This window comes from Sceloporus undulatus, chromosome 1 (assembly GCF_019175285.1).
Source record: "Sceloporus undulatus isolate JIND9_A2432 ecotype Alabama chromosome 1, SceUnd_v1.1, whole genome shotgun sequence".
Lineage (NCBI taxonomy): Eukaryota > Metazoa > Chordata > Lepidosauria > Squamata > Phrynosomatidae > Sceloporus > Sceloporus undulatus.
The window spans coordinates 252,815,333-252,829,674 of NC_056522.1; the positions used below are offsets into that span (position 1 = coordinate 252,815,333).

A 14,342-nucleotide genomic window follows, 5' to 3' on the forward strand; every position below is an offset into this window, starting at 1 on the left:
CTTTGTTGCCATAAAAAACTTTGTAAAATAATTTACTTCTTAGAATCGTGAATGTTGATTGGATTGTTTTAATAGTTAATAGTTCTTATTGTTTCATATTGTACTTCAGTGCTGAGTTTATTCTGGAACCACTCAACCATCCATTAATGTATGGAATGGTTATATCTGTACACAGAAAATAAATATTTATTCCTTGCTTTGGCTACTTGAGGACAGATGTTTGTTACATACCTGTTATGAACTTGAAATTCCTTTCAACCTACCACTGAAAAGTCTCAGTGGATGATAATAAGGATAGGTTATTGCCCATTTACTATTATCAAGTAAATTCTGGCTGAAAGGATAGATGGTATGATCAATAAGGTTTTGATATGTCCATGTAAAGAAGAGTAGCTTTCCCTTTTCCTCACTCCTGTTATTATTGGAAATTGGAGTCCTAAATACAGTGCACCCTTGATGTCTGCTGGGATTTAGTTCTAGGAACCCACATGGATACCAAAATCTATGGATGCTCAAGTCTCAGTAAATACAAAGGCATAGTAAAATGGTATCCCCTATATAAAATGGCAACATCAAGGTTTGTTTTTGGAATTTATATATTTTTAAAATGTTAGCAAGCCATGGATGGTTGAATCTGTGGATAAAGAATTCATGCATATGGAAGGACAACTGTACTTTCAGATGTAACCAGAAGAGTTTTCTCCATTCCCAAAGACTCCAAAATACTGACATGGCTATTTGACTCTTGGGATTTCCTTCAGTATTGCTGGGCTGTGACTAAGAAAGACATTCAGCTGTAACAGCATCTTCTTGGTACATTTGGCTTGAAAGAGATATTGTTGCCCTAGAACAGAGAAGTCACAACTCTCTCTGTACAAGGAAGTAATTTGGAGAGGAGCAGCCTGAGTTCACATTGCTCCCAGATAAGTGGATGTTTAGTTGCTTGCTTGGCAGTTCTGTGAACCTGTTTCCTCTCTTGTGTTTTACCTTATTAAATTACAAGTTCCTCAGGGCAGAAATTGTTCCACAACATGTCTTTGTGAAACTATGGCAGGTAAATCCTAGCATGTGGAAAAGTGGTTTGGGTTTTGTTTGTTTGTTTGGACTATGGCTCCCAGAATCGTCCCTGCTGACTAGGGGATTCTGAGACATGTAGCTTCAGAAGTCACTTTTCCATGTTCTGGGAAATTCTGCTGGTTTGGGTCAATAAAACCCTAGCACTGGTACTGGAAATAATTTCCTGAATGGAACAGAAGGATAGGTTAGTCATTTTAACCAGAGAGTGCATCTCTTTCTGTGTAACATCTGCTTTGTGTTTTTTGACTCCCCTGGCAGCAGTGGAAGGGCTGCCCCTCTCCAGGTGGGTACTGCACCCAAATACTTTGCATGATTGGCTACCCTGCATTCTGCTTCTAAACTGGGGGAACGGAGGGAGTGAAGAGTTTGTCTTGCAGTTTGCCTGCAGCATGTCCTCACTGATTTATGGGGTGCCTGTGCTGTGCTGCTGTGTCTTCAAATACACTAAACAAGAATACCTTGTATGTGGATGTCTGACTGAGTGATAAATTACTCTTTCTCTTTCAATTTCTGCTCAGTGAGCTCCTGCAAGATTTGGACAGCTGCCATAATGACCCTGTTGCTGTGGCAAGATGTTTTGTGGACAGGGTAAGCAGAAGAGGAGTTATAACATTGTGGTAAATCTCTGACAGATTATGAAGGAGCAACCCAACAGGCAGTGGCACGGTGACATTCCTTTCCCATCCTTATTGGAGTGTTTCCACAAAAGTGATGAGAGATCAGAGGCTAATCCTGGGTCTTCTTGAGAGGGGTTAGCACACCCTATATAGCCAACACTGTATTTTGGGGTCCCCATATTTCATATTTCACATCTGGAGACAGCATGTTCTTGAGAGATCAATTATTTTTCAGGAACACTAGGTCAGTTTCCCAGGAGTGTGTCCTGAGGCATGTGCACATTCAGGTAATAAGACAATCAAATCTGAATATGTGTTCTCAGAGTTCCTTTCTTCCCCCAAGTCATCTGCATTTCCTCTTGCACATTGAGACAAAGGATCTTCTTGCTCCCAAAGCACTAAGTCAACTTCTCTGCCTATCCCCTGTTGTGTTCCCAGGGAAACTTCCCTTCCCATCCATTCTGGGAATATCCTGATCCAGTCACTGTTTTTGTCATACTAAAATTAAAGCTCTCAACCAGTCCAGAATGCCATTGTTGATTTCTGGGAAACCGACATCCAGCTTTTGTTACCTCATCAGATAGCCCATAGCAGGCTGCCCTCTGTGTGTGCAGCCTTGCTGCCCTCAGACCTCCCAGTCTTAGCCACTCCATCCTTCTGTGGTCTACTCTTTGGGCAGCTAATTATCACACACACTCTGCAAAACCCTAAAACTCTGCTATCCCATTTCCATATTTCCATTTCGGTTAGTTCTGAATGCCCTGTTGATATGAATCACTATTGTGTATGTCTGCTATTTTTCCAAATAAAACTTTTAATTCACTCCAGTCCTGGAGTTCTTCTCAGTTATTACTGGTAATAACTGAGAAATTATTACTGGTAATAACAGGTGCAAATGGCCCTAAAAGTCATCCAGCCTCTTACAAATCTGATTCCCCCAACAATTAAAATAATACCGATAGCTGGTGGGTTCTTCCCAGTCCCCTCCCCACCTTTCTCTAGGTAACAAAGGCAAGAGCTGGACAATTGAAATGATCACTACTGGGTGTAAGGTGAATATAAATCCATTGTTCATTTCTCCCTCTCTTTTTCTTTCCCCAACAGAGCCAAGACTTTGATATATATACTCAGTACTGCAATAACTACCCAAAGTGAGTATCTTTTGTGATGCAGAAAGGATGTACAGTTGCCCTTCCATTTTCACGGGGGATCAGTTCCAGACCACCCCCACCCCCAATGGTGAAAACAAAAAATCGCAAATATTCAAGCCCCATTGGTTTGAATGGCCACATGCTCATGTGCATGGCCCTGTGGGTGGCCTGCAGGTGCATGCACCAGTTTGTCCCTCTGTGCTTGCCATTCATGAAAGACCAAGGGACACAAAAAGCAAGACCGCAAATGCCAAGGGACAAGTGTAATAATTTCTATACTCTCTAATAATTTTTTTGGACAGTTCATTCTTTCTTAATGAGTGCTGAAATGTTTTATATATGAAAGGCTTCTGGGCAGCCTCTGTTGAGTGAATAGACTGTATATGTAGGGCTGTGTATTTTGTGGTATTATATCCTGTCCAGCCAGCTTTGACTTATGGTGATCCTATGAATGAGAGACCTCCAAGTACCCCAGTTATTAACAGCCCTGCTTCATGTCTTGCAAACTCAGGTCCATAACCTCTTAGATCAGTGGTTCTTAATCTTCCTAATGCCGTGACCCTTTAATACAGTTCCTCATGTTATGATGACTCCCAACCATAAAATTGCTGTGTCTCGGTTCCTAAACACATATTGGAAATATGTGTTTTCCAATGGTCTTAGGCGATCCCCATGAAAGGGTTATTCGACCCCCAAAGGGATTGTGACCCACAGGTTGAGAAACACTGTCTTAGATTGAGCCAATCCACCTGTTATACGATCTTTTTCTTTTTCTACTTACTTACACTTTACCAAGGATCTTTTCCAGTGAGTGATGTCATTTCACGATGTGTCTTCTATTGCAGGCCCTTGCCTGAGTATTTGAACATACCTGTCTCTCATCCTTGAGGTAATACAGGAGATTGTTTGCTTTGATCTTTGATGTCATTCATTTTCTGCTGGGTTCTCCCACCAGTTCTGTAGCTGCTCTGACTGAATGCATGAGGAACAAACAGCTGGCCAAATTCTTCCGTGAGAGGCAAGAGCAAATCCGTCACTCATTGCCCCTTGGCTCCTACCTTCTCAAGCCTGTTCAGCGCATTCTCAAATATCACTTGCTTCTTCAGGTAATATATATTATCACAACAGGTTTCTTGCATTGTAGCTTTGAGATCCAAAAGTATGACCCTCAAAACAAAACAAAACAAAAAAAAGAAATCTGTGTGGCATAATTAATAATGTAATCTCATAGCTGAATTGGTTCTCTGGATGGTTTCTTATAAAAAAACTATAAAACAAAATTTAGATAGAAAATAGAAAATAAAAAATAACACCAGAAAAATAAAGGCAGCATAAAACAAAAGGGGAAAAAACATTACAGCAATCCCCAAATCAGGTGAAACTCTTTTTTGTGGCCATGCAGATTACCTTTGCCTACATGGGTCACATAGAATCATAGAATCGTAGAGTTGGAAGGGGCTGCAAGGGCCATCCAGTCCAACCCCCTGCCATGCAGGAAATCTCAATCAAAGCATCCCCGACAATGGCCATCCAACCTCTGTTTAGAGACCTCCAAGGAAGGAGACTCCACTACTCTCCAAGGGAGTGTGTTCTGCTGTTGAATAGCCCTTACTGTCAGGAAGTTCCTCCTAATGTTGAGGTGGAATCTCTTTTCCTGTAACTTGCATCCATTGCTCCGGGTCCTAGTATCATGTAGGTAGAAGTATATTGTGGGAATTACTTGAGAGTTTGGCCACCCAGAATCTGTTTACTTTAGAACCATTTTCTAATGTCATGTTTCTAGCAGGGAATCAGATTTGCATTTTAGTTGATATGTTGTGATCATGTAAACAGAAATTAGCCCTTAAATACTGGCCAAAATGATGGATCATCCTTGAGGTGTATCCAGTGGTGTATTTTCATCCAATGGCTTCTATGAATGGAAGAGAATTGGAAGAAAAAGTCTGTTTTCATACATTTTTCTTTTCTTCTGCAGTCCACCATGTTACCTCTCATGCTATTTCAGAGAGTCATCCAGTCTGGAGCAGGTTTGGGGGCACAAGTGAAGGCCTGCAGAAAGAATAGGGAATAAAAAGAAACTAATATCACCTGCCCTCTTCTTTTCAGAGATGACTAGATGAAAGAACTTTCTGTAAACAGCAAGACACCAATATGTCTGCCCTGAGAACATACACCTGAAATATTGGACAGACCATTCACTCAAGCCAATATTGTCTAGATTTTAGCTTACTTTTATTCAGGGATGTACTTGTAGCTACATCTGCAGTACAAGCCTGAACTGGTTTAAATTGGTTTAACTATTATGTTTCCCACAAGAAACTGAGGAAATTGTTTCCTTGTGAAAGTGTTTAGGAGAATCCAATTTTTGCAAAACACTTTTAGAATTACAGTTCTTTCTGTGGGTGGTTAAAGGTAAAACAGCTCAGCTTGATGTGTAGCTGCAGCACATGATTCCTAAATCTGAAATATTCTTTCCAGTAGTGGTCATTAGTGTGTTTTTGTAGAACAAGATAATTCTTCCTGATAAAATGTAAGAAGGTCCACAGACTGAGGGTGGAAATTTACTAACCCTTAAGCTGCAACAAAGTCCATGCTCTTTTCTTTGTCTTTCCCTATACTACTTTTGTCCATTCCAAATTGAACTTCATGGTTTGTTAAAATGTTCCCCATTTGTATCTTAACAAACAAACTTGAGGGTGAGCCCCACCAGCAGTGTTATCAAATAAACTAACATACAAGCAACCATAGATAACCCAAGACTGTGCTAACATAGAACCAGTGTGATTCTACAACTTTATAAGCTGATGGCTAGATACAAATAGAGCACAAACACTGTGGTACAACAGCCTAACATTTATTTTCAAATTTAGACAAGTTCCAAAACTGTATGAGATTATTTGGTCATTGCGTTTTCTGCTGGTCTCCTAGCGTTACAGCTTTTGTCTTATTTTTCTTTGTGTGGTTTTTCTCCAGGAGATAGCAAAGCACTTTGACATAGAAGAGGATGGCTATGAAGTGGTGGAAGAAGCAATTGACACCATGACCTGTGTGGCTTGGTACATCAATGACATGAAAAGGAAGCATGAACATGCTGTGCGACTACAGGTGATTGAAAAAGGGAAAGTTGTTCTGGGTGTGGTCTGTGAAGCCAGCTTGAATGATGGGTAGCTCTAGTGAAGCATAGCTGAGTGTGGTATATTCATAGCTTTCTGATGTGTCAGGTGATGCCACGTGTTCATGACTCCAAAAGGAAATTCAGATTATCTTAATGGTATAGGCAGAATAAAACTGACTTGGAAAACAGAAGGAGAATGAAATGCCATCACTGTCTTTGTAATTTCTTCCCTTTCTGCTATCCTGCTTTTTCCCCCACCCCAAAAGGGTTGATGGCTAAAGTGAAGAATATTTTGGTGTTATGTTGTAGGGTTTTGTTTTGTTTTTAAACAGAGAAAACAGCTAGCTTTGTTCTTCCTATTTGGTATGGTGCTCCATTTTCCCCATTCTAGTTTGTAATATTTAACTTGCTGTTTCAGACTTCTGTGCGTGCATGCTCTGTGTCTTGTTGTATGTCTTGTTTCACTCTCCTGTTATTAGTTCAGTCACTTCACAACAACACACCTTTCAATTCTTGCTCCAGGCATTTAACCTATGTGTTCTTTTTACAAAACACATTTATTCCACTGCATTTCCCTACACACCCTTCGCAATCCCTGGAGTAAAGGATCAAGCTTGTCTACATAGAAGCCTCACCCTCTGACCTGGATACTCTTCTCTGCTCCTAATTACATGTAATATAAAACAGTAGTCTTCACTCTTTTTTAAACCAGGCCCTTTTTTAAGATACAGCCTTTCACATAGGTCTTACTTTTAAATTTTGTTTGCATGCATCTCCATCTTTCTGCTTTTCCTATGAAGATGTAAAGGAGGACAAGGCTCCAGTACCTTTTAGAAGCTCCATAGCAGATGGCATATTGGTAGAATTTTGCATCACATTGTACAGAGCTGGGAGTTACATCTGTTGATTTTTTTCTTTTTTATTCAATAAGCAGGGTTGCTGGAGGATTGTCTTTCACTGCCTCTCATCACCTGGTTAACTTGCCCTTTCTTCTGAAAACAAACAGCTTTCACTTTAAATAAAGAAAATAAGAGGGTACTGATGATATCAGTGTAAACCATCTTAGATGGGGTTGTGACCCACTTAGGGTTCACCAACTTACTAGTTGAAGGCCACTTAAGTGGGCAAGCCTCAGGGATCTGGGGCTATTTTTCCATCCCCTGAACCTTTTGGAGGCCACACCATCCCTTCTATATAAAACTAGTCAGTTTTGAGGTTTTGGGAAACCAGATCTCTTTTTCTAAAACAAAACATAGCAGGTACAGAAGTAATTAAAAAAATAAATCTGGAAAGGTGGTGGAGGTTTTGGCACTGCAAAATGACCTTGGAGAAACCACATGATTCCCAGCAATAGATAGTTGCATGGAAGTGAGAGAAAAGTTCTAGGCATAATCTCAGCTGCATTCTTTGATTGATATTTAACATCACCTATTCTTAGGTTTATGCTGCTGTTGAAAATGCCCCACCAAGGTTGGAGCCCTTTTTTAAAAAATGGTATTTATTAATTTAATTAATTAAATATTAATGTTTATTACAATGGCTGGAACCCTCACAGAATTTAAGCTTTGTAGATACTCTCAGAATAGCACCCTGGCAGATTTAAGTTTGATGCCTGTTTCTTTAGATTTCCCTATTCTTTTGTTTTTCATGCATCCTTATTTCTCCCTCTCATTATTCCAAGTCCCAAGTTTAGGCTATACCTCCATGAAAACACCCTTGTGAGGATCCACTTTGGTCAGCATTAATGCCAAAGAATAATTTTCTTTGAAATTACTGACAAACTTCTTAACTGTTAATTTTTACATTTTACTGTACTATTATCAAGGTTCTGGACATGCACAAGGGGGTTGGGGTTGGATGTTAATTTGATATTCATCTGTGCATTTAGCTAATTAAGTTAGTACTGTAGGGCGTTGGAGCAAGGAGTGATCACTAAGATGATGACGCTCTGCAGAAACAATGGGTAGGGTTTTGAGTAACTAGGTAAGTAATTTAGTCTGAGGCAATCAGTTCTTTAGTCATCCAGAAGATAACAACAGGATTATATTCATGGGAATACAAAGTAAATATGGATGAGAAAGAAAAAAAGCAGGTTGCTAAAGACGAAAGACTGATATTTGTAGTAGTCTGTCAAAATTTAAAGAAGGTGGTGAGAGCAAATCTATTTCTAAAAACAATTTGTGTGTGGATGAGAGCTTTTTTAAAAAAAACGTAGAGCACATTCTGGTCTGGGAGCTGTATAGTTGTATCACTCATTCACCTTTACTAGCTTTCTAATAGGAATGGACACAGAAGTTATCAGAGGAATTTCTTCTAATGACACAGGAACTCAGATTGAATTATTATTATAATGCCCATTCTGGCTTTAACCTGTGAAACTGAAATCCTCTGAATGCAGAAGGAATGTTGAAATACAGAGGGGAGATACTAGAGCCAGCTTGAATAGTTTATTAAATGTCTGGACTATAAATGCACAAAAAAGAAAAAAAATTGGAACCTAGATTCACTGTCCTCTTTAGAATCTATTCTCAGACCATCCTGTGAGGCTAAACCAATCTACTTTCCCATTTTCTGGTATTGAAAGAGCTTAGGAAATTTCAAATGGGGTAGAAGAAAGGACAGATACCCAGTACTCCTCTCTTTACAAAAAATAAAGCGATCCTCTAGATATGAAAAGAAAAGCTTCAGTTGAATTTTTGTTAACTGTCAGCATTTAAGTCTGCTGACAGATTTGGAAAACATTATTTGAAAGGGAAAATTATACATGCACTCTGGGAGAGATACCAGCTAAGTACTGAGAAAATTAATTTATTCTGTGACATAGTTCCTTGAGTGCTTTCTAAAATCTCAAATTGCTGCACAACTTAGGTGACTTGTTGAAGGGGTCACTGGAACTGTGGGCAGAGCAAGGTGTTTAACTTCATACTGTTTCTAGGCTACTCTGAAGTTGTTGTTTTTTGTTGTTGTCATATGCCTTCAAGTCATTTCTGACTTATGGCAACCCTAAGGAAAATGTATCACAGGGCTGTGTTGCTGTTGTTTTCTGGTGGTTTTTGTTGTTGTTGTTTTTGGCAAGGTTTGTTCAGAGTGGGTTTGCCTTTGCCTTCCTCCAAGACTTAGGGAGTGTGACTTGCCCCAAGTTCACCCAGTGCGTTTCCATGGTAAAATGGATATACAACTTTTCTTTGCAAATTTAGGGAATTTCCATCTCTTCTCTGAGCTCTTTATTTTGCCAATTACAGGAGATCCAGTCATTGCTTATTAACTGGAAAGGCCCAGACTTGACAACTTATGGGGAATTAGTTCTGGAGGGCACCTTTCGTGTTCATCGGGTCAAAAATGAGAGAACTTTCTTCTTGTTTGACAAGATTTTGCTGATAACAAAGAAGCGGAGTGATCACTACATATACAAAAGCCACATTCCAGTAAGTAGGTGTAGGGAAATAGCTGCTTCTGTGTCATCTGCCTCCTGTCTTTGTTTTTTTTGTGGGAACAGAGTTTGTATCTCAAGTATCAGTCTAAGCCAGAAGAGATGAAAAGAAAGTTTATCCTTCGTTGAGTAGGATTTCATAACTGACAGCTGAAATGTATGTGAATTGATGACCCAGTTCAGAGGGTCTCAAGGCAAATACGACAGTACGACACACACCCCTGTGGCACCACAGGAGGATTCTGTAAATAGCCTCATAGGGGAGAAGAATTGAAAGGAACCATTTTCAAAGGGACACATATGATTGAAAGTAATCTAATGTGGATTTGGGGCCCTTCAAATAGGATATGTACCTAACTGCATGATAAGAGGAAGATTCTCCCCCTCATCCCTAGCAGTTTAATTTGCATTAATGATTGTGACTGCAAAACCATAGTGGTGGTAGCATTTCTAGATATGAAGGCTTTCATGGCCGGCATCCATAGTTTTTTGTGGTTTTTTGGGGGGGGCTATGTGACCATGTTCTAGAAGATTTTCTTCCTGACGTTTTGCCAGCATCTGTGGCTGGCATCTTCAGAGAATGCCCCTTCCCAGCAGATAATGATCACCAATTAGCAGACACTAATCCTCTTTTGCATTAGCCTCCCAGCCTGAGGCCTGCCATCAGCACAGAACAATACACATGCAAATCACTCCTGCATTCCCAGGCTCACATAGTATATATACACCCACATTTCCAGGCAAACATTCTCTGAAGATGCTAGCCACAGATGCTGGCGAAACATCAGGAAGAAACTCTTCTAGAACATGGCCACATAGCCCAAAAAACCCACAAAAAACATTTCTAGATAGATTTTCATTAAGAGTAAAAATGATGTGAGTCAGTGTGGTATTATTATTATTTGCCCATGGTCAGAGGCACCTCTCCGCAGTCCTTTGGGTGCTACTGGCTTATGTATCAATTGCAGTGATATTTTCTAAGTCTCTGGTCCAAACACATTGCAGAAATAATCCAGTTTGAGACTGATTTAACTGCTTTACCTCAGTGCTAGGGAATCCTGGGAATTATAGTTTGTTGTGGCACCAGAACATTCTGACAGAGAAGGCTAAAGGTCTCACAAAACTACAGTTCCCTGCATTCCCTAGCATTGAGCCAGGGCAGTTAAAAGTGGCCTCAAACTGGATTATTTCTGCAGTGTGTTTTGGACTTAGAATTTGAGACAGTACAGAATCTGTCAGGCTCCACTCAGTTGTGCCCCATCCAGCTTTCCTTTTGCTCTCACCAAGCCCCCTGTTCCCCCTTTCTTTTTGGGTGCCATCAAAATTTTATATATTTCTCTACTTCTGACACTTTCATATATCATAACCCATTCCACTCAAAGACCACAACATACTTTTTTGAAAAAAAACATCATTGCAAACCTAGGAACTCAGTCCCTCACCACACATTATTTCCAGCCACCAAAAGTCAACCACCATGAAAAAAAATCTTAGCACCACTTCAGAATGTTGTCCAGGAAAAGGGGGCAGTATCTCGCAGTCCTTCATGGTGGCGATAAAGAATAGTTGCTGCCGCCATTGAAATTGTAAAGGTTATGTTGAACTCATGTCTCCTGCTTCTGGCCCTGCAGTGCTCTTCCCTGATGCTGATTGAGAGCACCCGAGACTCGTTGTGCTTCACTGTTACCCACTACAAGCACAACAAGCAGCAGTACAATATCCAGGTGAGGAGATGAACCATTGCTACTCTTAAGTGGGCAGTGTTGGCAGGGAAGGGGCAAAGTTGCAGACATCATCAGGCAGACGGAAAGGAGCAAGGTAATGCTCCTATTGCTAGTGCTGATGCTGGAGGAAGGCAGGTCTGAGTGAGAATGACAAGCCTTGAGGAAGGAAGTGAGTTTTAAGGTGGCAAAAGCAAGGTCCAGGGTATTTGTGATGGGACAAGGAATTAAGGTCTATCTGGTGGTGTATTGTAGGACCAAGTGTTATTTGTGTATGGAAGATGTCTGGTGGTAAGAATGCTATGTAGGGATCATAGAGTGCAAAGTTATTCTGTGCTGGAGAAGCTGAGAACTATAGTGTGTATATTTCAGATGGGACTCAGAAGGCTGAGTTATGTCATGGTCAGAAGAGTCCCAGTCTTTCATGTTTAAGGAATGTATGTTTTGTTACCAGGCCAAATCAGGGGAAGAGAAGAGGGTTTGGACTCACCATATCAAGCGTTTGATCCTGGAAAATCACCATGCCATCATCCCTCAGAAAGTAAGTGGAAGGTCTTCTTTCTTCCCTGTGTCTGCTGAATGGAACTCAGAAACTTCATAGGGTGTTTTGCTGTTATTTACAGCAGGGGTATCAGATGTTGTTGGACATCAGCTTTTACTGCCTGTGCTGATTAGGGGCTTGGGTGCTATAGACCAATCTCTGGTTCACCCTTGGTCTAAAGCTTCATTATATCCATCTTCTAGGTATTTTACCATGCTTTAGTCTGTTTCTAGGACTTGCCTCTCTCTATGCACACATTTGTAGCCCTATTTGGTCCTGTTTGTTGAATCTCTCAAAGACTAGTTGTATTGTGCTAGGCCTAAAAGTTTCCATAATAATTCGTATAATAGTTTTTGGTATTTGGCTTTTTGCCTAATTCTTTTATCCAACAGAAAAAATGAGGAATATTTAGAACAGTTGCAGAGGAAGATGAGGCTGAGGGAAGCATCTTTACCTTTTCTCTTCTCTATTTCTTATTTAGAGAGAGAAGAGCCGTAGGAATGTCCATGTTTCTTTAGCTTGTTAGGTCAAGGCTGTCCTTTTTAACTCCTGAATGCTAAAATATTTTATTATTGTTATTCAGGCCAAACAAGCCATCTTGGAAATGGACTCATACTGTAAGTTTCCACTCTTCTTGTCTCAAAGGCTGTTTCCTGAATCCTTTTTCCTGCCTGCTCTGTCATTGACAGATTCCACCAGTAGATATGTTGAAATGTTCCCACTTGAGGCTAAGAATTTACCCTGCCTTGTAGGTCCTGTCATCTGATTTGAGGAATTTATGCAGTAACAGAAGCAACAATAAGCAAAATAAAATGTGTCATCCCTTCATGAAGGGCTGCGTCTTGTACAGCCAACCCTACTGTTAGACAGAGTTTAACAAATTTCAGGCAGCAAATTTGAAGAGTTGTAAAAGGGCAGCAAATATTTATGTTGAGGCTTTTCCTATCAAGAATAGGGAAGAGATGCTTATGAGACTTTCTCCTTGGATGACAAAATAACTTAGCTGGCCAAGGTTACCATGTGTCTTGACTTTGGGCAGGGGGTCAAGGGTGGGTGCCATTGACAGATTTGCCTTGGGTAGCAAAATGTCTTGAGCCAGTTTTGTTCTTTGTCTCCTTTAATTTAACATAATTAACACATTCCTGGTAAGAAATGAACCTGACTTCCCTTGCTGCTACATGTAGTAAAAGTCAGAGGATAGCAATGAGGTTAGCTTGATTCACACATGCCTGTGGCCTAGTTGTATCAGAAAGGCAGTTGATAGATTCTCCCACCTCCTCCTTTCAGATCCTGCTCGATACAAATATAGTCCTGAGCGGATGAAGAAATCCTGGTCATGTCAACCTACAGAAGACATTCCACAACATGCCCGGCAAGGGCGTCGCCAGTCAGGTAAAGGGGAAGTGGGCTAGAAAGGTAAAGGGGAAGTGGGCTAGAAAGTGGGCTAGAAAACCATTCCCTTCTCCTTTTGTGTCGTGTCTTCTTAGATTGTAAGCATGAAGGCAGGGAACCGTCTAATTAAATGATTTTATGTACAGTGCTGTGTAAATTTACAGCGCTATATAAATAAAGTTTAATAATAATAATAATAATAATAATAATAATAATAATAATGTACGTATCCTAGCAGTGATAAAAGTAGTGAAGCTGCTCATAATCATATCGTGGTGGAATATTTCAAGTCAATTGTTGCTGATGTCTATATGTTGAGCAGCACTTGTATAAAGGATAATGGTGCCCAAATGTCTCATTAAAGGTTTCAAGCTAGAACCATAGTATTTTCACTCATGTGTCATCTTATCAGTCGGTCTTATTTATTGACACATTTGTTGTTTTCATGCATTTGTATTTTACCCTACAGTATAGTACAGTGCAGAACCAACATGGTGAATAGTTTGAGCAACTGACTAAGGCTCTGTAGACCAGGGTTTGAATCCACACTCAGCCATAGAAACACACTGGGTGACACTCTCTCAGCTTCAGAAGAAGGCAAAGGCAAACCCCATCTGAACCAATCTTACCAAGAAAACCCAGTAATAGGTTCACCTGAGGGTCACCATAAGTCAGAAATGACTTAAAGGCACACAACAGCAACAATTGTACAGCTGACAGGTGTTCACAGTTACTCTGCCAAGAGGCCTAATGACCTCTGGCACACCAGAGAATAGCCAAGCGAGCACAGAGCTAAGAGGACATGCTTGTTTATTCTGGATAGTTCTGTGGGAATTTTCCTCTTAGTGTCGCTGTGAACTTCAGCTTCAGAGGCAAATAATTCAGCAAGAGAGATAACAATAGAAATAAAATTATTAGACCAGATTGAACTAAGAAAAGGAAGAGACCACCAGGGGGGAAAGGCCTGGAACCTGTAGATGTATGGCTGTGATAACAGAAAAGAGATGTAGCATGACCTGGAAAGCCTTTAGGGCTGACAGTTCTGCAACTTGACCTGGACAGCATGTCATTGCGTGAGGTCTGAAAGATAGCTCCATAGTGGAGATGAAAATGGAGGAAGGCCCTCATTGCTCACAGGTTATGGAGTTGGTGTCATCTACATATTTATTATCAGAATTTTGAAGTAAATGTATGTAAATAAAGCTGGTTAATATCTAATAATTACATCATCATCACAAGGTTGCAAGTTCAAGACCAGCAAAAGGGCCCAAGCTCGACTCAGGCTTGCATCCTTCTGA

General features: G+C 40.4%; 1 protein-coding gene across 6 annotated transcripts in view; it reads left to right on the forward strand.

The window, feature by feature from the left end:
* PLEKHG3 (pleckstrin homology and RhoGEF domain containing G3) overlaps nt 1-14,342 on the forward strand; it is a 64,565-nt gene that overhangs the window by 35,657 nt on the left and 14,566 nt on the right. For all 6 annotated transcript variants that reach the window (XM_042441043.1, XM_042441017.1, XM_042441026.1 and 3 more), the window contains exons 4-12: nt 1,596-1,665; nt 2,799-2,845; nt 3,801-3,951; nt 5,819-5,950; nt 9,203-9,385; nt 11,022-11,114; nt 11,566-11,652; nt 12,236-12,269; nt 12,940-13,044. In XM_042441043.1, coding sequence (XP_042296977.1) covers nt 1,596-1,665; nt 2,799-2,845; nt 3,801-3,951; nt 5,819-5,950; nt 9,203-9,385; nt 11,022-11,114; nt 11,566-11,652; nt 12,236-12,269; nt 12,940-13,044 — 902 coding nt within the window. The remainder of the gene's footprint in view (nt 1-1,595; nt 1,666-2,798; nt 2,846-3,800; nt 3,952-5,818; nt 5,951-9,202; nt 9,386-11,021; nt 11,115-11,565; nt 11,653-12,235; nt 12,270-12,939; nt 13,045-14,342) is intronic.